Source organism: Schistocerca gregaria, chromosome 1 (genome assembly GCF_023897955.1).
Source record: "Schistocerca gregaria isolate iqSchGreg1 chromosome 1, iqSchGreg1.2, whole genome shotgun sequence".
In the NCBI taxonomy this organism is placed as follows: domain Eukaryota; kingdom Metazoa; phylum Arthropoda; class Insecta; order Orthoptera; family Acrididae; genus Schistocerca; species Schistocerca gregaria.
The window spans coordinates 533078680-533105985 of NC_064920.1; the positions used below are offsets into that span (position 1 = coordinate 533078680).

The window sequence follows — 27306 nt, forward strand, 5'->3', positions numbered from 1 at the left end:
GAAGAAAGGGCAAAGAAACTATAAAAAAAGACTAGTACATTTTCACGATAAGTAAGGCATGAGGTCCACTTATGTGGACTTCTATTTACACCTTAATGAATCACCAAATAGATATTTCATTTTCATTTGTGTCGTACTTGTTTATTGGTTTTCTGGAAAGCATGAAAAGGAAACTTTCTTGCCAATCGTTTTTGTCTCAGGAGTGAAGAGGATAGTGTAATAACACAAAAGATATCAAGGATGGCAAATTCTACTGTTCAAAAACGGAGTTTTTTTTTTTATTTTGTGGCTAGTAACTTTCAACTATTAAAAATGTATGAAGGAATTCATTCAGCTAGATGATGGATTTAATTTGAAGACCAGGTCTTTTTCTAAGACAGTCAAGCAACCAGTACTAGACAACTTGGTTTGGAATGACCCCTCCCTTGGGCCCCTAACTTCTGCCTTTCCTCCTCCTCCTCCTCCTCCTCCTCCTCCTCCTGTTTCAACCCCCTCCCCCTCAACCCTCTCCCTCTTCTCCTCTGCCTCTGCCCCCACCTCCACCATCAGCCCTCTTCCCCCTGCACCCCTGCCCCCTCCTCCACCCCCACTCCATCCTCCCCCTCCACCTCCTCTGCCCCTCCTCCCCCCGCACCTCCTCTGCCCCCTCCTCCCCCCGCACCTCCTCTGCCCCCTCCTCCCCCCGCACCTCCTCTGCCCCCTCCTCCCCCCGCACCTCCTCTGCCCCCTCCTCCCCCCGCACCTCCTCTGCCCCCTCCTCCCCCCGCACCTCCTCTGCCCCCTCCTCCCCCCGCACCTCCTCTGCCCCCTCCTCCCCCCGCACCTTCTCTGCCCCCTCCTCCCCCCGCACCTTCTCTGCCCCCTCCTCCCCCCGCACCTTCTCTGCCCCCTCCTCCCCCGCACCTTCTCTGCCCCCTCCTCCCCCCGCACCTTCTCTGCCCCCTCCTCCCTCGCACCTCCCCTGCCCCCTCCTCCCCCTCCTCCCCCCGCACCTCCCCTGCCCCCTCCTCCGCCCCTGTCCCACTCTTCCTCTGCACCTCCTCTTTCCCATCCTCCCCCCACCTCTCCTCCCCGTACCTTTTCCCATCCCACACCTTTCGCCCACCCCTCCTCCTCCCTTGACACTCTCTTGTCTTTCCCTCTCATCCTCCTGCCCCCCCTTCCAATGTAAACATATTGTTAATAACAAATAATATCTCTGAAGGAAAACAGTGTTCTGTGAAGCAAATGTGTGACCCAGAAATTTGGTTGCATTTGAAAAATGCAATCCATATTTCTCTTGTTTGAAATGATGTTGACATATTTTGAAAATTATGTTTTACTTATCATTCTACTTATTCCTTGACTGATGTGCAGGCTAGGTGAATTTTTGGTTGTCACTTGGATCATTGTGCCTACAAATTTTTGGTTGAAGCTCTTGAGACATCAATCATCGGTACGAATATTGAGATTAAGTGTAAGGTTTGGAATTGTAAAGGGCAAATGTAGAAGTTTTTAGAGTTCCGAAAATGATTTAAATATATATGAAGCTTCCTGCACAATAAATATTCGTGGGGTGGGGTAGAGGGGATGGAGTTAAATTGTGCACATGAATAGAGTGCAAAGAGAGCATGTCTTTTTGGTAGGAGAGTTGCACGCCTTCAGAACTGACTGCTAAAATGAGACTCTTTAGTAGTTAGTGCAGCTTATTAAAAATATAATGTAGGTACTTGTGACACTTTTCTTTTGGGTCAAAATAATTTTGATACATGAACTAGGATACCATTGCAGTAGAATTTTTTCTCTCTTGTTTATGAGGAGTGATAATCAAGAAAATATGCAGTTAACGTTACAAGAAATAACTGTTTCTTCAGATTTACTTCCTTGATGTGAAAAATAAATCCAAAACATCAGAGTCCCATGTGCCTGTGAAAGAGGAGCAACTTGAGCACAGTATGTCATCAAATTGAATGATTTTTCTGCCCTTAACTGTGTTAGACAGGAGATTTGGATAAATGATATTTGTACTATTATTTTATATTCACATCTGGGACTTCATGGGAGCTACTGATAAATATTGTTCTTTAAGAAACATGTGTCGCTGAAAAACAAAACAATATGCACACATTATAATGAAGTACAGAAAAATTACACATTCTTAAAATATGTCAAAATATGTGATGATGTATCAGTGAGAGTTTGCTTTACATCTATATTAGATTAGATTGCTGTTACATAAAATTAGCATTCATGTGTCTGTATGTTGGTGGGCAGAAGCTCTATTTGCACTAATTTAGATTTACAGAACTGAGATAAATTTAAGCAGGGAAGACCGATATGTCCCTCATCTTACAACTAAAGTTGAAACTTAAAAGAATATTCTGAACAGAATAAATGGCCAATTTGAGTTTACCTGAGAGATAAGATTTGAGAAGCCAGTCACAATTCAGACAACTGGAACATCTTTTTTTTTAAATATTTATTTAACTATGGTTCACAGGTTCTGTGGATCCTTACGAGCACGTAGGTCTCTTGTGAGAGGGTCAGTTAATACTTAGAATACAAATGTCAATAAGTAGAATAAAATAGTAATGAGTACTACAACTGTGCACCAGTAATAATGAGCTTTACAGAGAGTTGTATGTATAATATTATTTATCCTTTGCAGTCTAAAATTAAAATACATATTGTCACAGAACGTTATAAGTAAAGATGAAGCAATAACAGCTTAAAGATTCTAGAAGTTAAGAAAACAATTAATGGGAAGTTTTCATTAGAACATTACAATGTTGATGTAGTAGTCTTTTGTTTAATTTCTGTGTGCATTGGAGTTTCACAAAAAAAATGTTGCATTTATTACTGCAGACGAATTCTGTTCACTAAAATAGTTGTTGAGCAGGATTTACTGTAAAGTATTTTTGTGCCTTTGATATTGCGTACTAGTGAACTGAACATTTTAGCATAGACACACTTCACTCCCTTTTGCAGGAGCATCAATTGCTACAGGTCAGAGAGGGGATCCTCATGCCTTCTAGGTTATGGTCATAATGTTGGAATTTTTTACACTGAGCAGTATGGTTTATGAAAAAATGTGTCTGGGAGTAAAGGTATAGAGATGCTGTTATTATACAAAGCTGTTTTAGCAAAGTACATCATGAGGTTCAGGGGGAAGTGGGATGGTATCCCACATGATTCTAACTTTTTTGTGCTGATTAGATTATTTAAACTTGAATATTATACCATAACACTTATCAAACGAAAATAGCTGTTAATTCTGTTCATTGTGTTCTGTATCATATAGTATTTACAGCTTCATCTGTAAGATGAGCAGTAATCAGTACTTCCCACTGTACTAGTTACCAGGATTTCTGTAACAATTAGCCATTTGTGAAAGTGCATCTTTAAACAAAGCTTCAAAACCCAAGGTCAATTTGTACTCATATTAAAACTCTTGTGTTGATTCTACCAGTGGAAGTAATTCAGGCAAACCCACAAATGTTCGCTGAGAGCTTGAATCTGACATCACCCATTCAAGGAAGTCATCTACGAAGAATGTCAGAAGTTAGCATCCAAAGTACTGTATCAGGAGTAATTGACTCATTACCACTACAAACTATTAATGCCTGTAAGTAGATTTTGATTTGATTTGGCAAATGTGCCAGATTTTTCTGTGTTACTATGGTACAGTTAAGTTGCTTGCATGTTTATTGCCCTACTGATGGCACACATTGCACATTTTCTTTCTTCCTGTACTTGTAGTAGTATGTGATTGTTCCTGACTCATTTTTTTTTTTTACTGTGGAATGAAAGAAGAAATTAATTTTCTATTTTATCAGTAGAATAAACACAAATGCACAGATGGCATTATTGTAAATGTTTCAGTTCATATTTGTAGTCTTATTTATTCTTGCATGTTTCTTTTTTTGTGAGAGAATTTTATGTGGTGTAATGAGTCTTCATTGTTTTTCCAAAAGCTCTGAAAAGAAGAAAACATACTGCAGAAGGTATTTTAATCTGAGACAAGGAAAGGGCACAATATAGTTATGTTTAAATGTTTCATATATTACATACTCTGTAGAGCAATGTCAGTTACATGCTGTAGTGAGGTACTAATAAATTTATGGAGAAGTTTTCAGGTAGTGCTGAAATTAATTTTCCTTTTAATATATTTATGTATATAAAAAACTTATATTACAAAAGTGAACATATATCTGATTTCAAATAATATTTTTGTGCCTGAGAATTAGAAAAGTTTCCTTGTTTTCTGTAATGTTACATCAATTTTTGATACTACAGTAGTCACATGTTTCTATGGTGAAGTGTTATTTGTGGAAGAGAATTGCTTAATTACAGCTTTTTATCCTTCACTTTTCAGTAACACAGAAATGGTGGGGTACAAAGCGACTAGACTATGCATTGTATTGTCCAGAGGGACTTGCAAATTTCCCAACAAATGCTTTGCCACATCTTTTCCATGCAAGTTATTGGGAATCATCTGATGTAATTGCGTTCATTTTGCGCCAAGTAAGTTTCATTGTAATTGTAATTTTAATTTTGAATTACCCTTGTATGATTTCTTGTTGTGTCTTATTTATATTTCTTATCTATTATATTGCTGTCACACAGTGAAAAGCCTGGAAAGGAAAATTTATGATTATTTAAATTTTCTGGACAGGAGTGGTGAGGATGACTTGCCTGTACTACCTGCATGAGACAGATTGATATCATTGCATTTCATAATTGTTTTTATCCTCTAACTTGAAAATTTTAGGAGGTTCTCTATTGGCGAATTTTGCAGTCATGATGATGGATTTGTAATGATTTGGGTTTAAAGATGGAGGTTATATTACACAGTTGTAGGGATTTTTGTTTAGTAGAGTGGGAGCTTTGGTAATGGGGTTAAATGGTCTCACATTTCAAAAGCACATATGTCTTGTTTAACCTTGTAAGAAAACTTCATAATTTGCATCTTCTCTGAAAGGTTGCTGATATTTAGAAACATGCATTTTGTCTTTTCATTAATTCCAGAAAACACTGATGATAGGAGATCCACGTTAGTTACTGTCATCTAAAGCTAGTTTTCTTCACATTAACACCACCTGAAAGCTGTTAAAGCTAGATAGAAATGTGTGCTTGTTTAGTAAATAAATTGGAGAAGATGCATAAACCATAAAAGAAAAAAAGAAAAAAAATAAATCCGTTAGTGAAATGCTACACTGCATTGGCGATGACAGTGATAGTTGCTAATTCAAATAAGGCAATGAACAAAATGTTAAGTACTATTTGTTAAACAACAGAAGCGAAGATTGAAAATGATTAAGAACAAAACCGAATAAAGTTAATAGCAGTTACAAAAAGTAAAGACCAACCGGAGGTAAAGATAAGTGGGACATACCGGTACATTAATTTAGCAAAACACCCCTGATATCTTGACTGAATTGTTGTAGAAGATAACAGATGCTTAACAGAAAAGAAGAGAAGAATAGCAATAGAATACAAGGCAATACTGGCCAAAAGTAATATTCTTACAAGTAACTACATCAATTTATTAACATGGGAATCTTTGAAAAAAAAGGAGATACTCTGTTGCATGCAGTAGAAATTTGAATATTGAGGATAGTGGCCGTAACAAGTTCTATGGGTAGGAAAACAAATATAGACGTGCTATTGAGAGATAAGATAGTCAGAATCATAATAAGCTTGGTCACATCTTTCTCATAACAGTTTACACGGGAAGAAGTCGAGAGGATGGTCATGAAAAGTGAACTTGAGAACATCAAGACCTGAATAAGATGCAAAATTTGTGTGAAGACCAAAAAAAAATGGCAAATAACTTGTAGGATTTGGGTAACAAGCACAATGTTCATGATGTGTAATGACTGTCAACATTACCGATTCACATATTCAACATTTATTTATACACATTATACAGACAGATACAAGTTAAACACCTGGCATGTCAGAACACATTGCCCAAGGTCCAGAGATACTGCTCTTGCAGTGATATTCTTGTAGATGGAAGTTCATAGAGCTTCTGTCCTCACTGGGCTCACACACCCCTCCAAAGGCATGCTGAAGTTGCAGTGTGGTGTACGTCGTCTCTGGAGATGCTGTCTAGCTTGTACTCATGTAGATGTCTTGGTCAGCACAGCGGTCTGCCTGTTCATGATGTTGGTACTGGCTGAGTATGTGTTACTAGAGGTGCCATCATTAGGTTGTCTGCCAGTGATTATATGTTATCCTGTCGATACCACCCCTGTATAGTGTAGATAACAATGTAGCTGTATTGACTGACTGTGGTATCAACCTGGAGGAGTGCAATGATCGTGACACCGTGCTGTTGCCGATCTTTCGGTTTTCATACATGACAGAGATACCATGATCCTTGTGTCATGTAGAGACACTGTGATATCTTCTGGAAGGCAATGCTTGACATAGACTGTGATGGAAAAGGGAGTTGTCATGGCATGAGGTCAGAGGAATGCTATTGTTCCCTGGTGTCTCCACCAAAGTCCATGCTGGCTTAAGTCTATTGGCGGACACAGTAGTGGGTTTGCCAGCTACCATGATTTTGAATATGTTTGGTCCTCATCTTAGTACTTTATACAGTCCACTGTGTGCTGGGTGCAGCATTGGCTTGATGGTGTCTGTGCATAGCATAAAGTGAGTGCAAGTCTGTAGATTTTTATGCACAAATACAGTGGGTATTGTGTGGTGCAACGACGATTGGAATCTGATGCTGTGTATTCATTCTGTGGTCTGGGAGGTCCTCGCCAAATTCATATTCTTGAGGAAAAAAACCTTGTTTCACAAAGTGGCTAGGATCCAGCGCATGTTGGTCTATCGATTATTCGTATAATTTTGAAACGCATCCATGTTGGTTTTCGAAAAAATTTTAACACATTGTAAGTTAATTTCTGAATGAAAAATAAGCTTATTATTCTGTCACATCTAGAAATAAACTTTCCTGGAGATAAAAGGGTACGGGGCTATATGAGCTAAACGGAATAAAACCATACGGGTGAATGACAGTTGCTGTTTGCTTATGTGGTTGACTGGCTTTGCAAATGATCAGTGTTGTTATAATTACTAGTGATAGACATAGATTCAGAATACCAGAGTGGAAATAAACGACTAACAGGAATAACAGGTAAGAAACATTACATGTTATCTACAACGTGAATCCCAAGAAAATGAAATTTTGACAAAGTTCTTGGCCAGATCGCTACACTAGCAAGGGCCAGTTGTACAGTTGTTGGCTATATGTTCTATTCTGGGAGTAACGTGGAAAATGTGTTTTATGAACACGCGGTAAGCCTAACCAGAGAATAAACACAGGATAACTAAACTGGTGATTGTGGCAAGGTTAGTAAAGTTAACTGGAGAATAAGTTTTAACACTGGCAGGAATAGTTACAGTATTAGTGATGACAAGGTTGGTTGTTAGAATGAGGAAGGAGAAGAAACTGGGACATCTCACAAGTTATGGAACAATATAATGATTCCAAATTTATATAAAAATTTCTGACTACTAATTTTTCATCTCATGCTTGAGAAGCTGGAGTGTATGAATGAAATGTGAAACTATTTCCTAACATAAAGCTTTTTGCTTGTTGTAGGGCTAATAGGCATTTGATATTGGTACTTTGTGAATTATATTCTGTCATGTCATAAAAATGACCATTTGTTCTGAAACAGCCTTGTTTATTTGGTGTATGTTACAATTGCTGCAATATTAGACAAGCCTATTTCGTTTCATGTAGCAGACAGTGACAAAATACACATAATCAGCTTGAGAAACCACACCAGTCTTAACAACTTCTTCAGTATTAAACAATGACATTTTGTTTTTTCATGCAGCAAAATGTTTGATGAACTTTGATGAGGTAATAGCTTCTTTTGGAGAAAGGATAGCACGCCATATAAAGCTGTGGTGAGATTAGAAAGACAAAAGTGCTAGGACTTCTGAAGAAATGTGTGCTGTCTTGCTTGTCTTTTGTCTTTACTGGTTCTATGTATCCCATATTTAATTTTATGTCACACAAAACAACAAGTTATTAGCTAATAGAGAGTGTAGATTTTCTGAGGGGTTCTTGTTCTCCCAGTTACAAATAATCCCATCCAGTATTAACTGTGAGTTTTTTTGTTTTGTTTTGTTTTAAAAAAAGAGAGAAAACAAGAAAAAGGAGGGCAGGATGTCAAACCAGCCAACATTTGACGGTGAACTACAGTGACATGCAATAGAAGAATGTTATGCTGTGTGAAGAGGCATGGCACTGCACTTTGACTCGCTTAAGACCAAATAACATGTCTTATACTTCCTCTAAGGTACTCCCACCCTGACAGATGGCTCCCATTATACAGTGAAACATTCTGGGCATATGTGGAGGAACTGAACCTCCTAGCACAGCAATGCCCACTGTGCGTGTGTTTGCAGGAAACACATTTAAAACCATCTGATGCTCCTGTGCTAAGGGGCTATATGTTATATCGCAAGGATGACCTGATTGGGAAAAGGGCCAAAGGCGGAGTCGCCGTGTTTGTTAATAATGACCACCACTCCTCTGCTCTCCCCCTGGATACTGACCTGCAAGCAGTTGCAGTTGAAATTCATTCACGTCAGAGGTTTACCATTTGCTACCTTTATTTACCTCCTCTGGATGCAATGAACTTAGAGGCTCTCACAGATCTTATCGCACAACTGCCCCGCCCATTTCTCCTCCTGGGCGACTTCAATGCCAATCATGTCCTGTGGGGCTCCACTTCTCTTTGCGCTCGAGGTCGAGTTTTGGAGAGCCTCCTAACATCTCAAGTGTTGTGCATCCTCAGCACTGGTACTCCGACTCATTTCTCTGCTGCTACTGGGTCATTCTCAGCCATTGACCTATCTTTCTGCTCTGCAACCCTCACCGACTCTGTTCACTGGGAGGTCATTGATGACCTTCATTCCAGCGATCACTTCCCCATCCTCATTCATCTCCTGGGTGGTGTATTGCTGGAGCAGAGGCCGCCATCGTGGATGATTGGCAGGGCTAACTGGCCACTGTTCAATCAGTTGGCTGTCTTTGAACGCCACAAGAGCGTACAGGAATGGGTGGATCACGTCACACTTGTGATCCATCATGCTGCTGACCTGTCCATACCAAAGTCTTTTGGCCCTCTTGCCTTGTGCTTGGTGGACAGAAGAGTGCCATTCAGCCATCCGGGACAGGCATGTGGTTCTTCGACGATTTATATGCCGCCCAACAGTGGTCAATCTTATCGCCTTTCAAATCGCGAGAGCCAGGGCATGCCGTGTCATTAAAGAAAGCAAGGAAAGGTCATGATAGGATTTCCCGGACTCCATCAACCATTCCACTTGTTCCGGAAAAGTATGGGAAGCCATCCGGAGGATTTCTGGTAAACGCAGCCGTTTACCAATAGGTGCAATCATGAACCATGGATGCTTCCAAACGACACCCAGAGCCATTGCTCAGATGCTGGCAGAGCATTTTGCTCAAAGTACTTCCACTGCAAACCAGGATCCAGTGTTTCGTCGCTACCATGCGACTGTCGAACGAGCAAACTTGGACTTTCAGTCGAACAGTTCTGAGGCTTACAACTCCCCTTTTTCCATGTGGGAACTGAATCGGCACTTACCGTGACCTCTGACACTGCACCAGGTCATGACCGCATCCGGTACTCCATGCTTTGACATCTACCAGCGGCATCAAAGGAAATCCTCCTCGAATGTTTTAATCTCATATAGCAGACAGGAGGGTTCCCCACCTCATGGATGGAGGCAATTCTCATCCCTCTCCTCAAACCAGGAAAGGACCGCACATGTCCCAGTAGTTACTGGAGTATCGCCTTGACAAGCTGTGTCGGAAAGACCCTGGAACGGACGGTAAACCGTTCTGGTCTGTCTGTTGGAGACCAGACAGCTCCTTAGCCACTCTCAGTGTGGATTCCAAAAATTTTGGTCCACGGTTGACAACCTGACCCTCCTTTCCTCCGTCAGCATCACTGTATTGGTATCGTCTCTGATATCAGTAAGGCATATGATGACACTACTTGGAGACACTCTATTCTTGCACAACTGCATCAATGGGGCTTTCGTGGCCGCCTCCCCATTTTCATATGGTCTTTCTTGTCTCAGCGGTTTTTGGGGACCGATTTGGTGGCACGCTGTCTGATCGCTTTGAGCAAGAGGACGGTGTCCCCCAGGGCAGTGTTTTAAGCGTTACCCTCTTTGCCATAGCCGTCAACAGTATAACGTCTACAGTGAGGAGTCCAGTACAGTGCTCCTTATTTGTGGACGATTTTGCTGTTTTCTGTTCCTCCTCCAGTGTTGCAACCGTGAGCCATCAGATGCAGTTAACAGTGCAGCGGTTAGAGGAGTGGGCTGCAAAGACGGGTTTTCGGTTTTCTGCCGATAAGTGTGTTTGCGTTCATTTTAATCATTCTCGTCATCTTTTTAATTTGCCTGCCTTGCATATAAGGGATACTGTCCTACATTTTAGAGATACAGTGCCGTTTCTGGGCCTAATTTTTGACTCCAGGTTGTCATGGCTGCCACACCTACACGACTTGAAAGCCAGAACCCTGAAGGCACTGAACATCCTGAAGTCCCTCACCCACAGGTCTTGGGGAGTGGACAGGGCGCATCTCCTTCAGTTCTACCGTACAGTTGTGCGTTCACGGCTGGACTGTGGGTGCACAGTGTATAGGTCAGCGAGGCCGTCTTATTTGCAGATCCTTGACGCTGTCCAACATGCTGGTATTCGACTGGCCACGGGTGCTTATCGGACCACTCCCATACCCAGCCTCTGTGCTGAGGCTGGGGAACCGCCACTTACCATCTGGCAGCAGCTCCTGCTGGTGCACCAGGCCTGTAAGTTTCTTGCAGCTCCCACCTCCCCTGCTCACCATCTTGTTGCTCATCCACCTCCGGACCATCTTTTTTCCCACCGTCCACGGGCTACGTTGCTATTTGGGACCCGTGTGCTAGAGTCCCTCGGTGTGGAGTCTGTACAACCCCAAATCCTTGGTTTTAACTGCCTGCCACCCTGGTTACTGGAGAGACCCGGAGTGATTTTAGATTTATTGCAGCACAAGAGAGATTGCACTCCTGCCACCCTTTTTAATGCAGCATTTTCTGCCATTTTATCTGGGCACCCCGACTATGTAGCTGTTTTTACGGATGGGGAAAAACAAGAGGATTCCATTGGTTGCTCTGTTGTTTTTCCGGATCATGTCCTCAAGGTCCGACTGCCTCAGACTTTTACTGTATTTGATGAAGAATTGTCTGCGATTTGCGGCACTGGAGCAGATGACACATTCTTCCTGTTCTAAATTTCTTGTCTGTTCTGATTCACTAAGTGCCCTTCACTCATTGCAACATTTGTATCCAGCTGATAAAATAGTCCAGACCATCCAGGATGCCCTCCTCCATCTACAGCGATTGGGGAAGGTAGTGGCCTTCTGCTGGGTTCCGGGGCATGTAGGCATTGCTGGGAATGAAAGGGCAGATCTCGCAGCCAAGGAGGCGTGTCTCGATCCTCAAGTATCTCAGTGTGCTATCCCCCTGCACACACTCACCTCCCTGTTGAGCTCACGAGTCATGTGTCAGTGGGAGGATGAGTGGCTGGAAGTGACTGACAATAAGCTCCATATAGTCAAGCCCACAACGTGTGTGTGTGGTGTACTTCCTTTCAGCCTGTCGACGGGACGAGGTTCTCCTCACTCAGCTTCAGATAGGCCACAGCCCTATGACGCATGGCTTCCTGCTCCGGCTTGAGGACCCTCCAATGTGTGGTGCTTGTGGCGTCCAGGTCACTGTGCGCATTGGATTGCATTTTATTTTCTGACCAGCGGACTGCAGCTGACTTGCCAGTGGACCTGCCATCTCTTTTAGGCAACACTCGGACGAATGTGGTTAAAGTTTTAAAGTTCTGCGCCATATCAAATGTTTTTACGAAGATTTTAGGGAGAGGATCTTAATTTGTTCACTGTGTAACAAGCTCACCCATATTTTATTTAAGTGGCCAGCCAATGACAATTTACTGTGGCATTCTTGTTGCTACATTTTCCCTTTCCTTACGTTTTATATTCTTGTGTAGCATTTTCCTTCTTTTCCTGCTTTCTTTGCATGTGTGCTTCAGTTTTGTTAGGTCCACCCACATTCGTTCCCTTTATGCGTGTCAGGGCGCTGATGATCTCGACATTGCAAGCCCATAAGCCCCAACACAAACACGCACACACACACACACACACACACACACACACACACACACACACACACACACACACACACACATCTCTAAGACATATGTTTTATGTATCAGACTCTTCAGAAAGACGTTCGCTACAAAATGAACATTTTTTTGAAAAGTTGCTTTAATTGTTGGCATACTCTCTCTAGCGCTGAGAGGGGGGGGGGGGGGGGGGGGGTGCCATCATCTAGTATTGCTCTAGTTCTGACCATATGATAGACCTGGGACCGATACACAGAACAGTCTGAGCTGTAGCGGGGAGGTGGGTAGCCTCCACATGATCAGAGTTTACATTGCTCTCACATCAAATGAAAATAAAACTAATTTCTGCGGCTGGGAGTTATTAAGTGAATTAAAATACATTCACATAATTACGGAAGGCTAAAATAAGTTATTAGGTTTAGATTTTATTGTATTTCCACCTTTCCTGACAGTCAAGCATTAATCACCTTGCAGCACAATGAAGTTATTTTTTTTTTTTTTTTTTTTTTTTTTTTTTTGCTTTGCTGAAGAAATCTGGCTTTTGTTAATCTATTCCGCTGAGGCAGTCTATTTGATATGAAGTGTTTAATTCCACACAATTGGCTAGTATCAACTTGGTTGGTTGGTTGGTTTATGGGATTGAAGGGCCCAGACTACAAAGGCCTTCAGTCCCTAGTATTAACTGTTCACTGCATTTCAAGTGCATGTTTTCATCTTCTAGCACGTATCGCATTATGCCATAATAAAGAACCAAACATGATATAATACAGTACTGGTACTCCAAGAAAATTCACATCCAAATCCGGACATATGAATGTGCACTTAGAGCTGAATTATGTGTTTTTGTGTGGTTCACAAAATTCCAATGTTCTTGGAGTAGCCTCTGATGTCGTGTTTCTTTTACGACATAATGTAAGATTGCAAACATAGAGGCTTCCTGCGTCACCATAGCTGCACAAGCTCATTGATGCCTGTTATCTGGCGCTCTCTGGCAACAGCTGAACAGCTGAACCTATTTCTAACAGGTCGTGGGAAAATATTGTGAATGGTGGTCTGAAAAGTGTCACTTCCAAAGTAAATTTCCTTTTACACAAGATGAACTATGTGTGAGAATGTACGATGAATTTCTTAAATCACAGTGTGTTTGACTCTCATTTAAAAAACAACTCTTTGAGGATGACCATTAGAATTATTTCAAGCTCAGATAATCAGACATCTAAGTCAGTATTAAAAATTTTACTGGCACATTTGTGTGATGTATCTTAAAGTGTAACATGTGCAATAAAGATCAATGTTATATGTGAAAGCGTCAATTCTCTTGCAGTTTATTAATCTTAGAGACCAATATTATATGTGAAAGCTTTGTATATTAATGTAAACCGTTAACTTTTGCTATTTGTGTGTTCTCGCTACTTAATATTGGCTGACTACATCACTTGTCCTATGCTCTGAATAGCCGCCGTCATCAGCTGGTGAAGATCAGGTGATTTGAGCTACGATTGACTTACAAAAGCTCGTCACAGTATTGATTTCAATGCTTCAGAAAGTAACATGTGGTGTATGGTAGAATTTGAATTATACTTTTGTAATATGAAAATATGCAACGCACATGTTGCTTGCTGCACATCACAGATCTTAGGAAAACGTGTCTTTTTCCCCATGTTTTGTTTGTAAAGTGCTGGGAGATTCTATGCCAGTGTATAAAACCATAACTATTAAATGGATTGATAAGTTTTTTGAAGAGAAGTATACTGTCATTTAATATGGAGAAACTGTATTTTCACCCAGGAGAAAATGTATTCTTAACCAGGAAATCCAAGAAATAGCTGGGAATTTTTTTCCTTGTCCGCATATACACCATTGAAATCCACTAGATTCAGGTAGTGGCCCCACTAAATCTATGTGTGTGGCAAAAACGGTCCTTCAGCACAGAGAAGCTCCCAAATTGTGGCTGGTGGTGTCATGCTGTCTTCACCCTCTGGCAAGGAATGCACGCTTATGTCCAAGTGGCACAACCCAATTCATATTCAGGCCCATGTACAACTAGTTTCATTGTGGGGCATACTCAGAAGTGAGCTAAGTTATGGAGCAAGTCAAATATTGTTCGGTGATAGTTGGTAGGGACGAAAGGTCACTTAATCCCATGTCACCGCCTGACAAGAGTCATTCCAGGTCCTTATCTGTTGCCTGTGCATCTGCAAGGTTATGGAATTCCAGTTTAATGGTCGTGGCCACTAGGCAAGACAAGTAGATCACAACCACATTGTCCACTCCAAGCACATGGTAAATGGCTGTTTGTGAACTGTGAGATGTGATCCAAGTGCCTAAGCCAGTATGATGTGGTGTTGGTAGATGGATTCACTGCTGCGTCAGCTAATGGTTGATGGTCTGTATAGACATTAAGTGGTCTCTCTTCAATATCGTCATAGAAGTAGCGCACAACTCCGTACATGGCCAGTAGTTCGCTGTCAAAGATTAACCTCTCCATTTAGAGTCTATCAGTTTCCTTGAGAAAAAAACGGAGCGCTTGTGTCATCCCTGGGGCTTCATCCTATAATAAAGTGCTCGGTCACTTGTGTCTGATGTAATGATAAGCTCAGCATCTGGTGAAGGTGGTGTGGGCTAGATGAGCTTTAATGTTGTCAAATGCAGTTTGCATCTTGGCTGTCCATGTTAGCTTCCTCTTCCCTCATGTATTTTTTCCTCTTAGAGGTTCTGTGATGGAAAGTAGAGTTTCAGCTGCATGAGGTCAGTGTCGGCAGTAGAAATTGACAATGCTGAGAAATTTAGGTAGTTCTTAGTAATTTGTTGGAGGGGACCTGTTAGTAATCTACTCAGTTTTGCCCTGTGTGGGTCATATTACTGTTGCAACAACTAGGTGGCCAAGAGGCTGTCGCAGTTGGCATTCATCAGTATAAATTTCCACCCTGTGTTGTAACAGCTTGTCATATACTCCATTCAAGTGTCATTCATGTTCCTCTGTGGATATTGAGAATGTAATTAAATCATCTAAATAGCAGTAACAGTGTGGAACATCGAAAAACAACCCATAAATGAATGTTTGTCACATTTGTGTGGCATTTTTCAACTCAGACTAAGAATGGAGTACTAATGGCCATTTTGTGAACATCCTCTGGGGCCATAGGTATTAGGGAGTATGCTATCCTGTAGTCCAGTACACTAAGATTGTGTGCGAAATCATGGATATTCAGGACTGGGTAGCTATCTATAATCATTCTAGCATTGAGGTATTGGTAGAAGTGTCAGGGGAGCCATGTGATGCCCATGCACTGTCTGCAGGTCTGATTGTACTCTCCTGGAGAAATTCCTCAATGGCTGCCGTGGCCGATAAGCAGTAATCCGAGAATCACATTAATTCTGTGGATGGTGCCGCCCGTAACTATGCTAACTGTTTTGTTTGGTAGGGGTGGTGCTGTTGTCTGATCTGTCTGTGGGGGTGGTAGCCTTGTTAGTGGGTAACCTGCTCATAGAGGAAAACACTGTTGCTATTCGACCTGCTTGTGAGAGCGTAAACACTGTCACTGCTCAACCTGCTCATGAGATATGTGTCACTAAGTGTAATAAGTGCTGTACTAGCATGTGTATCCATGCTAGTGGTTGTACAGTTATCCTGTGGCTCTCGTTCATGCCAGGCTGTCTGTAGTTGCTGCCGAATTTATTGCAGTTGGCTGTCCAGTTCGTGAGGGTGGTAACTCAGTGCTCATTCTCTGTACAAGTTCTGTTGTTCTCTTAGCAGATGTTCTCATAGGCTGTGATCTTTCCGTAGAGTTTATCACAAGTGTTGCACATTGTAATGCAAGATCCACTGCAGTCTCCATGTCTAGTGGTGAGGGGGAGGGTCTGTGATGGAAGGCAGACTGTCACTGCAGAGGGTATAATAACAGAGCCCTGCTGAGATTTGGGATGAGGCGATAATGACAGAGGAAGTCCGCTCCGAGAACAGGTTAGACTGTTTCAGCCACAAAGAAAGTCCATGGACGTGGTGTGTGGTTGTCTAGTCAGAGAATCATGGAGGTTGTCCCAATTACCAGTATTACTGAATCATTTTCTGCTCAGAGTTATATGGTTGAGGGCGTGTTATCTCCTGTGGTGAGATGTGGGGTTAGCTTGCTGATGTCTGCACCCGTATCAACCGGCAGGTACTGGTGTAGTTATCTGCCCATGTGTGTGGCATGTTACATGCTTTTGTATCTCCAGTGGAAAGGTGGCTTTTTGTAGGGAGGCAGATTGGTGTACCAAAGCCAGTCCACCACTGTATTTTGGGTAGTCACATGGCTGTTGGCAGTGTTGTGCCTCAGCACTGAATCGTGCGTAAAACCAGCAGTAGCTGCGTGTCGTGTTGTGTTGTGTCGGCTGGGCTGTGTTGTGTCATGGTGGACTGGGTGTTGTCCATCTCCCTTGTTTGTTTATTTCCTGCTGGAGCTGGTCCGTGCACCGTGATTGTTGCGGCACTGCAGCGGTTGCAGCCTGCAAGGTCTGTACTGTATCCATCGCTGGCATGGCAGTCACAGTTAGGTGTCCTGGCACCATTCAGTATCCAGTGGTGTGTGAGAGCTAGCACCCTATTGGCCAGTTGTAGGTGCATTTCCAGTGATGTGTCTGCATGTACCAGAAATGCTGTCTGTATTTGCTCTGGGAGCTTCAGTAACCATAATGACCATAGGACCCAGTCTGGTAGCAGGTTGCTATCAATTTTTAGGTGCAGTTTGCACCATAAAGCTGATGGTGTGTCATCGCCTAACATTGTCTCATTTATTGCAAGATGCAGTTGTGCGTGATAATCATTGTAATATTGGTGACTTCACCGTCTCACACTTGGGCTCAGTTGGAGTATTTAGCAGATCACTGACGAGGTCCACTTGTTCACCAAGATGGATGTGAAGTATTAACAGCTTGCTCTGGTCATCCTCAATCCCTGCTGTCCTCATCATACATTGGCATAAAGCAAACCACACTTCTGGTGAGTCTGTGTGAATGGGTGGCAGGTGGAGTTGATCAGGTATGGCCACTGTTTTTTGTACCTGTCAGCATGGTGTGGTGTGATATTCCGGTTGGAGCTGTGGTCCGGCATGCAGCGCAGCTGGCTGGGCAGTGATGTAACACCCGTGGAGTGGCGTGTGGCACAGCGCAGCTGATATCTCTGTGCTGTCACCCGTTTGACGTATAGAGGCATCGGTGGACTGCGGTAAAATATAGTTCTGTTGGATATCACAGTTTTCTGACAGTGTTTGTCCATGTGTCCGCTATGCACACTGTTCTGTTAGTCATGTTGTGGCCGTCGCAGCTACTGTGGTGGCATTGATGTAACAAAACATAATGCACAGCACAGGTGATATAGCAAGTAAGTTCATGTTAACAGCTTCGCACCACTTGGTTGTAACATGTGTTGCGGTAGGTGGGATGAAGTCACAATCAGTTGGAAGCCATTGTGGTATGCTCATACAATCAGCGGCATGTCGTGTAATCATTGTTGGCTGGATAAATTCATGGTAGAGAGTTGGCTCACGTGTTATGGGGTTCAATGTTGGCATGGTTGCGATATCTGGCTGGGACTTGACACCCTTCATTGTCAGTGCGGGTGGTGTAGCAGTTGGGTTGTAATTCTGATATCCACGTTGTGGTCTTCGTGCTGTTAACACGTCTCTTGTAACATCCTGGTGTTGTTGATATGTGGTCATGGTAAAATGGTTGTGCTGTGCATCCGTACCAGTGTGCGGCGGGCGTCAGTGCAACCTGGTGGGTGCTGGGGTGTGGGGAGTGGTGCGGCAAGTGGGCTGTGATGTCACGCATTAGGTGTACTGTGGTAAATGGCGTGGCTGCTGTGACATCACCCGTGTAACATGTGGGAGTGAAAGCAGTTTGCAGAAATATGCCATTCTGTTCAAAATCACTGTTAACTGACACTCCCTGTCCCTGAGACCCCCAAATACACTGAGCTGCATATTTGTTTGTTGCCACTGATTGTTCGGCTTTTGTTACGTCACTGTAGTTGGTGTCCGTAATTATCCTGTCAATGCCTGACATCTCAATGTAATGGTAGACTTACTCAGATGATAGGGAGACTTGCAAGTAGCATTAGTAATAGCTGAATGTATATCAATTGGAATATTCCACTCAAGAATGGTGAGGGCGGCAGGGTAGTGCCATTGCATTACCAACGTTCGTCATTGTCCCTTCATTATGTAGTCTGACGAGGTTAGTGTCCATGTAAGCACTCGTAGTACTACTTTCAATGTTTGTTAAAGGCACTGTGGTTTAGGGAAGTTCAATATCATAGTCCTTGTGTGGGTGCTGTTGTGACAGTGGTTGCATTGATGTGCGGGTATTAAACATAGAAATATTGCAAATTTTTGTCTTGCAGTGAAAAGTCGTTAGATAAACACTCACACTTGCTATCATTGACTGTAGCTGACTGACCATTGCTGTGTGTGTGTGTGTGTGTGTGTGTGTGTGTGTGTGTGTGTGTGTGTGTGTGTGTGTGTGTGTGTGTGTGTTGGATCCATGCCGGCAAGCTATTGGATTCTTACGTCGGGTGGAGGAGGAGCTCATTTGTCAAAAAACTCGGGGTCACCAATGTAGGATTCAGGTACTGAACGCAATGTTCATAATATTTAACGACTGTCAACATTACCGATTCATGTATACAATATTTATTTATACATATTATATGGACATATACAAATTAAACACTTGGCGTCTCGGAACACACTGCGCCCAAGGTCCGGAGATTCTGTTCTTGCAGCAATCTTCTTGGAGACAGAAGTCCAAAGAGCTTGTGTCTCCACAAAAAGAATAACTGGTTTCTTTTACTAGGTGAAGCCCTTGGATGAATCAGATCACATAGTTCTGCTATTACTTAGGTGGATGGAAGCCACATAAACCGAATTTCATTGTGATAAAACAGCTACATCCTGCTGCTTGTCCAAAATCCTACTGGTTAGGTTCTGTTTGCTGATATTCATTGTGAGTGATGTTATGAGAATCCATCACAACAGTGAAATATTTTAAGTTTCCTTCCACATTGACTTATGATCAAACAACTGCATAAATTTGTTAATAAATCAGATTCCAGACTGATATTTACAAGAACGGTTCCTAAAAATTACGTTCTGTATGGATGAGATTGCTTCAGACCACATATTTCAGCTGTTGTTGAGTAAGTCCCAGTGTCTGGTAACAATACAAAACAGATCTGAGACAGTGATAAGAGAATGCTCAGAAAAGAGATGTGCAGTCTGTCACAGGGTTCTTCATATAAATTGAAAATATCACACTTCTGTTCAAAGGTCTTTAATATGAGAAAAATATGTGATCGTGAAAGGAATGAGTCTCGAAGTTTCAAAATCACATCTACTGCAGGGAATCAACAAATATGCTTTCCGACTTCAATGTAACATGGATAGAAAGGAACCGCACTGGAATTGCAACAATGTTATATTGCGTAAATGGTGTGATTTCATGATGTACCTGCACCCCTATTCTTCATTTTAAAACATTACCTATGTGTTTATGCAAAATCCCGATCATCGCTGTTCATTATCATTGTACCTATTCATGCGCCACCTACAGGAATCCTTCCTAAAAATCCAGAATCCTTAACCCCTCACCTGGTTCAGATTCATTGATGACATCTTTGCTATCTGACTTGAAGGTAAGGACACCCTATTCACATTCCTCCAGAACCTCAACAACTTCTTCCCTATTTGCTTCACCTGGTCCTAGTCAACCCAACAACCCACCTTCCTAGATGTAGACCTCCACCTCAGAGATGGCTACATCAGTACCTCCATTCAAATCAAACCTACAAACCACCAGCAATATCTCCACTTTGACAAGTGCCACCCATTCCATACCAAGAAGTCCCTTCCATACAGCCTAGCCACCCATGGTTGTCACATCTGCAGTGTTGAGAAATCCCCCTCAAAATATACAGAGCATCTCACTGAAGCCTTCACTGACCACAATTATCCTCCCAACCATGTACAAAAGCAGCATTCCCCTTGTAACTGAGTACCATCTGGGACTGGAGCAACTGCATTACATTCTCCGCTAGGGTTTAGATTAACTCTCGCCATGCCCTGAAATGAGAAATGTCCTGCCCACTATCCTTCCCACCCCTCCTACAGTGGTATTTTGCCATTCACCGAACCTACACAATATGCTTGTCCATCCTTAAACAACCCCAACTCCCAATCCCTTACCCCATCGGTCATACCCCTGTAATAGACCTAGATGGAAGATCTGGCCCATATGTCCTCCTACCACCACCTACTCCAGTCCGGTCACTAATATCACCTATCCCATCAAAGGCAGGGCTACCTGTGAAACCAGTCATGTGATCTACAAGCTAAGCTGCAGCCACTGTGCTGCATTCTGTGTAGGCATGACAACCAACAAGCTGTCTGTTCACATGAATGGCCACCAACAGACTGTGGCCAAAAAACAAGTGGACCACCCTGTTGCTGAACACGCTGCCAGACATGATATCCCTCATCTCAATGACTGCTTCACAGCCTATGCCACATGGATCCTTCCCACGAACACCAGCTTTTGTTAATTGCACAGATGGGAACTTTCCCTGCAATACATCCTACATTCCCGTAACCCTCCTGGCCTCAACCTTCATTAGTCACTGTCCTCACCCATACAGCCCCCTCCCTGTTCCCATTCCAGCACTACACAGCCATCATTTCACCACCACCACACACAGTCTTTTAATTTCTTTTTATTTCTATCCTTTCCACTATCCCCCCACCCCCTCTCCATCTTGTCTCCTGCCCTCCATCTAAACTACAGCATTTCACTGTCCGCCACCCCCACCATACTATCCCTCCCCAATCCCCTTCGCAGCCTCCTCCTTACCCCCTCCCAGTAGCCACTCCCATCATGCACTGGTGCTGCAGTTTGCAGTGTGATTTCAGTTGTCTGTATATTTTATATAATTTTTGAAATATTGGAGGGGTCCAAATTAAAATGGAAAACTCTAAATTTGATGTACTGCTGAAATCAGTAAAGCTAGAGAAAAATGAGAATGTACAAAATTGTATAAGGGGTCCCTCCTGTGTACCATTTCTGAATGCAGTAGGAAGGGTAATAATTATTTTGTTAGACTGTGTCTCAATAACCAAACACTATATGCTGACTTGTGGTGCATAAATGTTAATTTAGATGAAAAGAATGTTCACTGTATCTCTTTGTAATAAGAAAAAGTATTTTAATAAGTTCTTATTCCCTTTATTAAATTTTTTATGTTTTACAAATTTTAATTTTGACAAAAATTTCAATTCGTTTTGTGTCAGCTGGCAAGAATTGATGGGGCACCTGCAGCAGGCTTTGAGGAAAAGGATACAGCTGCTTTCAATCCAGGGCATCCACGGGAAAAATGGATCAAGAAGAGAACTTCAGTTAAACTGAAGGTGAATGAATTTTTTTCTATTAATGCTGTTTGTAGTTTCTGTCTCATATATCTCTATCTTTCATAATTCCAAAATGGTGAGTAAAGTGTCATTAAGTTTAGTCTTTTCTCATGGAATTAGCCCCCCCCCCCCCCTCCCCCCGCCCTCCTCTCTTTCACTCTCTCTTCATTCTTCCTCTCTCTTTCTATTTCTGTTTATATCTCCCACTCCCTTTCCCTTTTACTCTCCTTCCATCTCCCTTTCTCAGCTGCCTCCTCTTAATTATTGTCACATTTTCTTCTGCAGGCACATAATTTAACTTAGGTGTCCTCAGGAAGTGACTAGTTTGCCTGAACAGCATTGTAACCAACATTTTCATAGAATAGGAGTTAAGAGTTGGAAAACACTGTATTTGAGATCCTGCATCTGATCATTAAGTTGTTACTGTCTCTGGTTACTTTTGCTATCACTGTGAAACCAAACACATCTTTGCTGCGGGGAACAACATTGTATGTGAAGGGGTCATGGACGACATACAAAATGTTGTGGTAATGAGTATAGCACATAGCACACATGAATAGAGGAAGGAAAAGTAATGTTACCATTTTGTGAGTGGAAGGTCAATGAAAAGAAGACACTTAGTGGCAGTAAATACCCTTCTATAGCAAACACAAATTGTCCTGTTTGTGGAAAATTGACATCTGGTGGGTGAGTGGAACAATATTATAACTGTTAATCATAATGAAAATAAGTTTCTCATAATTTGCATAACCAAGGACTTGCATTTGTAAAATATTTGCAGAGTTAAATACAGTAGTATAACAATCAAAACAGGAATTAATAAATGATCCACTGCTGTGGACTATAAATTCCTCATTACAAAGTACTACCACGTCCTCAGTATTTTACCGTTACACAGCCAAATAATAGAGCCTTTCATGGATCATCAAAATGATTGAGGTCCAGTCACTTCCAATGCCAGGGCAATGAATTTCTTGCCTGCATGAAGAATTGATTTCAGAGATCTTGGCTGCATAGGCCATGTGTCACATAGAGGTTAATTCAAAATATCTCAGTATATCTGGCTACAAACTTCATCTGATGGCACTGCTATACTAGGGGACAAAAAAGTCATAGCATTCTGCAATTGTGAATTTATCAAAGGATTTGCAAAGAGATGAAGAGATACCTTGTATGATAAGTTTTTGCCAGCCAGAAGTGCCAAGAAGAAAGGCTTCCTTGACATGTCGGTATATCCCAGCTGAAAAACAGGATTTCTATTAGCAACTGCCAAATGAATATCAGATTAAAATCTGTATGGTAAAACCCATTGACTGATTACTGAGGTTTTAATACTGACTATGTACAGATTTAGTATACATGCAACAGAAACAGTGTTAAATTTTTCAATGTATTCCAGTGCTACTTCTTTTTTGTACTTGTATTACAATAAACATTATATGTTTTATAGTTGTTTCTCGAAGTATGCTATTTTTGCAATTAGTAACATAGAAAAATCAGTACGTTTCAGTGGTGCAACTGCACTGACACATCATTGACTCCCAAAAAATCAAATTAATACTATTTTTCAAAGATAACCTCTGCGATTTTTTGTTGTATAATAACTGTTACAAATATATATATAAAAACAAAGTTGATGTGACTTACCAGACAAAAGCACTGGAAGGTCTATAGATACACAAACATACACACAAAATTCAAGCTTTTGCAACCAACGATTGCTTCTTCAGGAAAGAGGGAAGGAGAGGGAAAGACAAAAGGATGTGGGTTTTAAGGGAGAGGGTAAGGAGTCATTCCAATCCCGATAGCGGAATGACTTACCTTAAGGGGATTCCTTCACCTACACATGTGTAGGTGAAGGATTTGGTGGGTGAGGGCAATGGATTGTTCTGTTTGGAACTGGTATAGGGACTGATGGAAATAAGGGTTGCAGCCAGAGATGGGAACTTAAAGTGTGAGGCCTTTGGTGGTAATGCCAAATGTCAGACAAGCCTGAGAAAATAAAATATGGGAGCGTAATCTGGCTAGGGCGAAGGCATGTTTGCGGAGGGAATGTAAATAAAACTTAATGGGGTCGTTGTGGGGGTGTTGTGAGGATGACATGGTATTAGAAGGTGGAAAGGGTAACATGAGGCTGAAATGAAAATGAAAATCAAAAAATATATGGGGAGAGATAAAGGTGAACGAGAAAGAAACTGGAGGTCTGGTGTGAAAAAAGGCGAAAAAGTGTTGGCTAAAGCTGGGCTATGTTGATCCTGTGGTGAACGTGGGTTGGTAGACAACGATGTGCATAGAATAAAAAAGATAAATATTTGTGAAATAATTGATTAAAAATTAAGAAATGAAACAGATTAGAGAAACATTTGTCATACCTTTGAATGATCCTTGAAAATGTGCACAGCAAATGAGATACCAACACACATTCTCTTTCCTGATATTTGAAGGATTGTCTATTGACAGATTTTTGAGACTGAAAAACTGTTAGAACTTTCTTAAACCTTCAGCCATAAGTGATCAAAATATGTCAAGGTCACACAACAGCAGACTTTCACATTTTAACAAATTGTTTCACAAAACACTTGACAATTTTTCAGTTTTTCACAAAACATTTGTTTCCATGTTTTGTTCGGAAAGCATGATCTTTTTGACAACCCATTTGCTTTCCTAGAGTCTTTTGTTCTTAGAATGTCCTAAATTTAGCACCTGATTCAAAGAAAAGTTTTATGATGTGTTCAAAATTGCTAGACCTTGAGGAGATGAACTTTTTGACACTTCATTTACATAGCTAGCAGCAGCAGCTGCTCATGAAATATTTCAATTGTCCCTCAAGTTATTGTGTTTTGCCTAGTTACCTTGGTTACTTTCCAGAAGTTAAACATTTTATATACAAAACTAGGCTTCTCTCTCTCTCTCTCTCTCTCTCTCTCTCTCTCTCTCTCTCTCTCTCTCTCCATCCAAACAGGCCTTGGAAGGCCCAATGGTACCGACTGGCCACTGTCATCCTCAGACCACAGGCGTCACTGGATGCAGATATGGAGGGGTATGTGGTCAGTACACCACTCTCCTGACCGTATGTCAATTTACGAGCCTGGCTTTGCACTTATCAATTTGATACCATATTTCTCCATTTCCCACTCTTCATTTGACTATTAAAATTTGACAAAAACCCATTTTGTAATGTATAGGGAGTAGTGTTTTTCCTCTACTCAAACATTTGACCAAAACGTATCCAGGATGATGTTTTACCTAGTGTATAATGCATGCATCAAGAAAACCCAAGTAAGTAAGAATAAAACAATGTTTTGTTCTCCTGTAAAATTTGCTTTTTGTTAGTTAAGAAATTGTTGATGTGAACAAGCCAAGTGCTGAAAGTAGACACACAAAAATATGGTTTAGGGAGGGGGATGGGGGGACTGTAATTAAATATTAGGTTTACCAGTCACTTTACTTTTGTTCAAACTATTTTGTCTGTCTGCCTAATCTAACAACCAGTTCAGGAATACAGTCAGTGCCCCATCTCTTCCCCAGAGGGAGAGTGGGGGATGACATCAACATATAAATCTACATCAATACTCCTCAAACCACTATGAGGTGCATGACAGAGGGTACATCCCATTGAATCAGTTATTAGGGTTTCTTCTTGTTCCATTCATGTATGGACTTTAGGAGGAAAGAGTGTTTCAGTGCCTCAGTACATGCTGCATTTCTTCTAACTTATCGTCACGATCCCTATGGCAGCAATATATATAGGAAAGGGGGGGGGGGGGGGGGGGTTGTATGTTCCTAGAGTCGCCGTTCAAAGTTGGTTCTTGAAATTTTGTTAGTAGAATTTTACGTCTGTCTTCAAGAATTTGTCAGTTCAGTTTCTTCAGTATACTTGTGACATTCTCCATTGATCAAATGAATCTGTGACAATTCATGCTGCCCTTTTCTGTATACATTCAATATTCTCTGTTAGTCCTATTTCACACGGGTCCCACACACTTCAGCAATATTTTAGAACTGGTTGCATAAGTGATTAGTAAACAATCTCCTTTGTGGACTGATTGCACTTCCCCAGTGTTCTGCCAAAAACAAAATCTACCATGTGCTTTACTCACAACTAACTCTACGTAGTCATTCCATATCATATCACTACAAAGTGTTACACCCTAGTGTTTGTACAAGTCCAACATTGATTCATTGATAATATAGTCGTAGGATACTACGCTTTTTGGTTTTACGAAGTGCACAATTTTATATTTATTAATATTTAAAGCAGGTTGCCAATTGTTGCACTACTTTGAACTTTTGCCAATATCTGACTGAATAAAACTTCCTGGCAGATTAAAACTTTGTGCCGGACCGAGACTCGAACTCGGGATCTTTGCGTATCGCGGGCAAGTTCTCTACCAACTGAGCTACCCGAGCAAGACTCATGCCCCATCCTCACAGTTTTACTTCTGCCAGTACCTCGCCTCCCACTTTCAAAACTTTACAGAAGTTCTCCTGCGAACCATGCAGAACTAGCACTCTTGAAAGAAAGGATATTGTGGAGACATGCCTTTCGCGTGCAGGTACTCTACTAACTGCATAGTTCGCAGAAGAACTTATGTAAAGTTTGGAAGGTAGGAGGCGAGGTACTGGCAGAAGTAAAGCTGTGAGGACGGGGCGTGAGTCATGCTTGGGTAGCTCAGTTGGTAGAGCACTTAAGGCAAAGGTCCCGAGTTCGAGTCTCGGTCCAGCACACAGTTTTAATCTGCCAGGAAGTTTCATATCAGCCCACACTCCGCTGCAGAGTGGAAATTTCATTCTGGATCTGACTGAATATTTATACAGCTTATTTCAGATATTACTTTATTACAGATAACTGCATCATCTGCAAAAATCCTAATTTTACTGTTAATGTTGCCTGCAAGGTCATTAATATACAGTACGAACACTTACCTGGGGCACATCCGAGGTTACTTCTACATCTGAATGGCTATTACATTTCATTTCATTTCATTTATCATTTTCCATGGATACCTTGGAGAGGAGTCTCTGAGATGTGAAAAGAGTCAAAGGTCCCTTTTTTTCTTTTTTTTACTCAGATACATGGATATTGTACAATTCTAATGCAGACAGAGTTATGAGCTATAATCCATGGGAAGATATTCATTGATGGAGTATGGAGTATGAGGTGTTGGCCAACAGGAAATTCTTTAATTCTCTCTGAAACCGATCTTTATCATTTACAAGACCTCTGATATGCTCCGGTAAGTTTCTGAATATATGAGTGTCCATGTGTTTGACTCCTCTTTGTACTAATGTTAAGCTTTTATAGTCCTTATACAGAATGTTTTTGGTTCTGGTATTATAATCATGTTTTGCACTATTTTGTGCGAAAAGAGACATGTTGGAAATGACAAAGGGCTTCAGTGAGTATATGTACTATCTATCAAAATAATATACTAGGCCCTCCCTATCAAGAAGTCCTAAATCCAGTCACAAATTACACTTGATATCCCATACAATCGTACTTTCAACAATAAGCGTAAGTATGATAATGAGTCAAAGGCTTTTCAGAAATCAAGAAATACTGCAATGGCCTAGCTGCCTTGATCGAAAGCTTTCAGTATGTATTGTGAGAAAAGTGCAAGGTGAGTTTCACATGATAGATGTTTTTAGAATCCA

At 41.6% G+C, this 27306-nt stretch overlaps 1 protein-coding gene across 8 annotated transcripts in view; it reads left to right on the plus strand.

The window, feature by feature from the left end:
- Positions 1-27306, plus strand: part of LOC126355190 (protein retinal degeneration B) — a 533358-nt gene that overhangs the window by 460759 nt on the left and 45293 nt on the right. For 7 of the 8 annotated variants that reach the window (XR_007565476.1, XR_007565478.1, XM_050005417.1 and 4 more), the window contains 3 exons: positions 3449-3604; positions 4355-4503; positions 21535-21651. Coding sequence is in view for 6 of the 8 variants with exons in the window: in XM_050005417.1 (XP_049861374.1) it covers positions 3449-3604; positions 4355-4503; positions 21535-21651 (422 nt within the window). In the remaining 2 variants the exon portion in view is untranslated. The remainder of the gene's footprint in view (positions 1-3448; positions 3605-4354; positions 4504-21534; positions 21652-27306) is intronic. The other variant, XM_050005465.1, reaches the window with a different exon arrangement.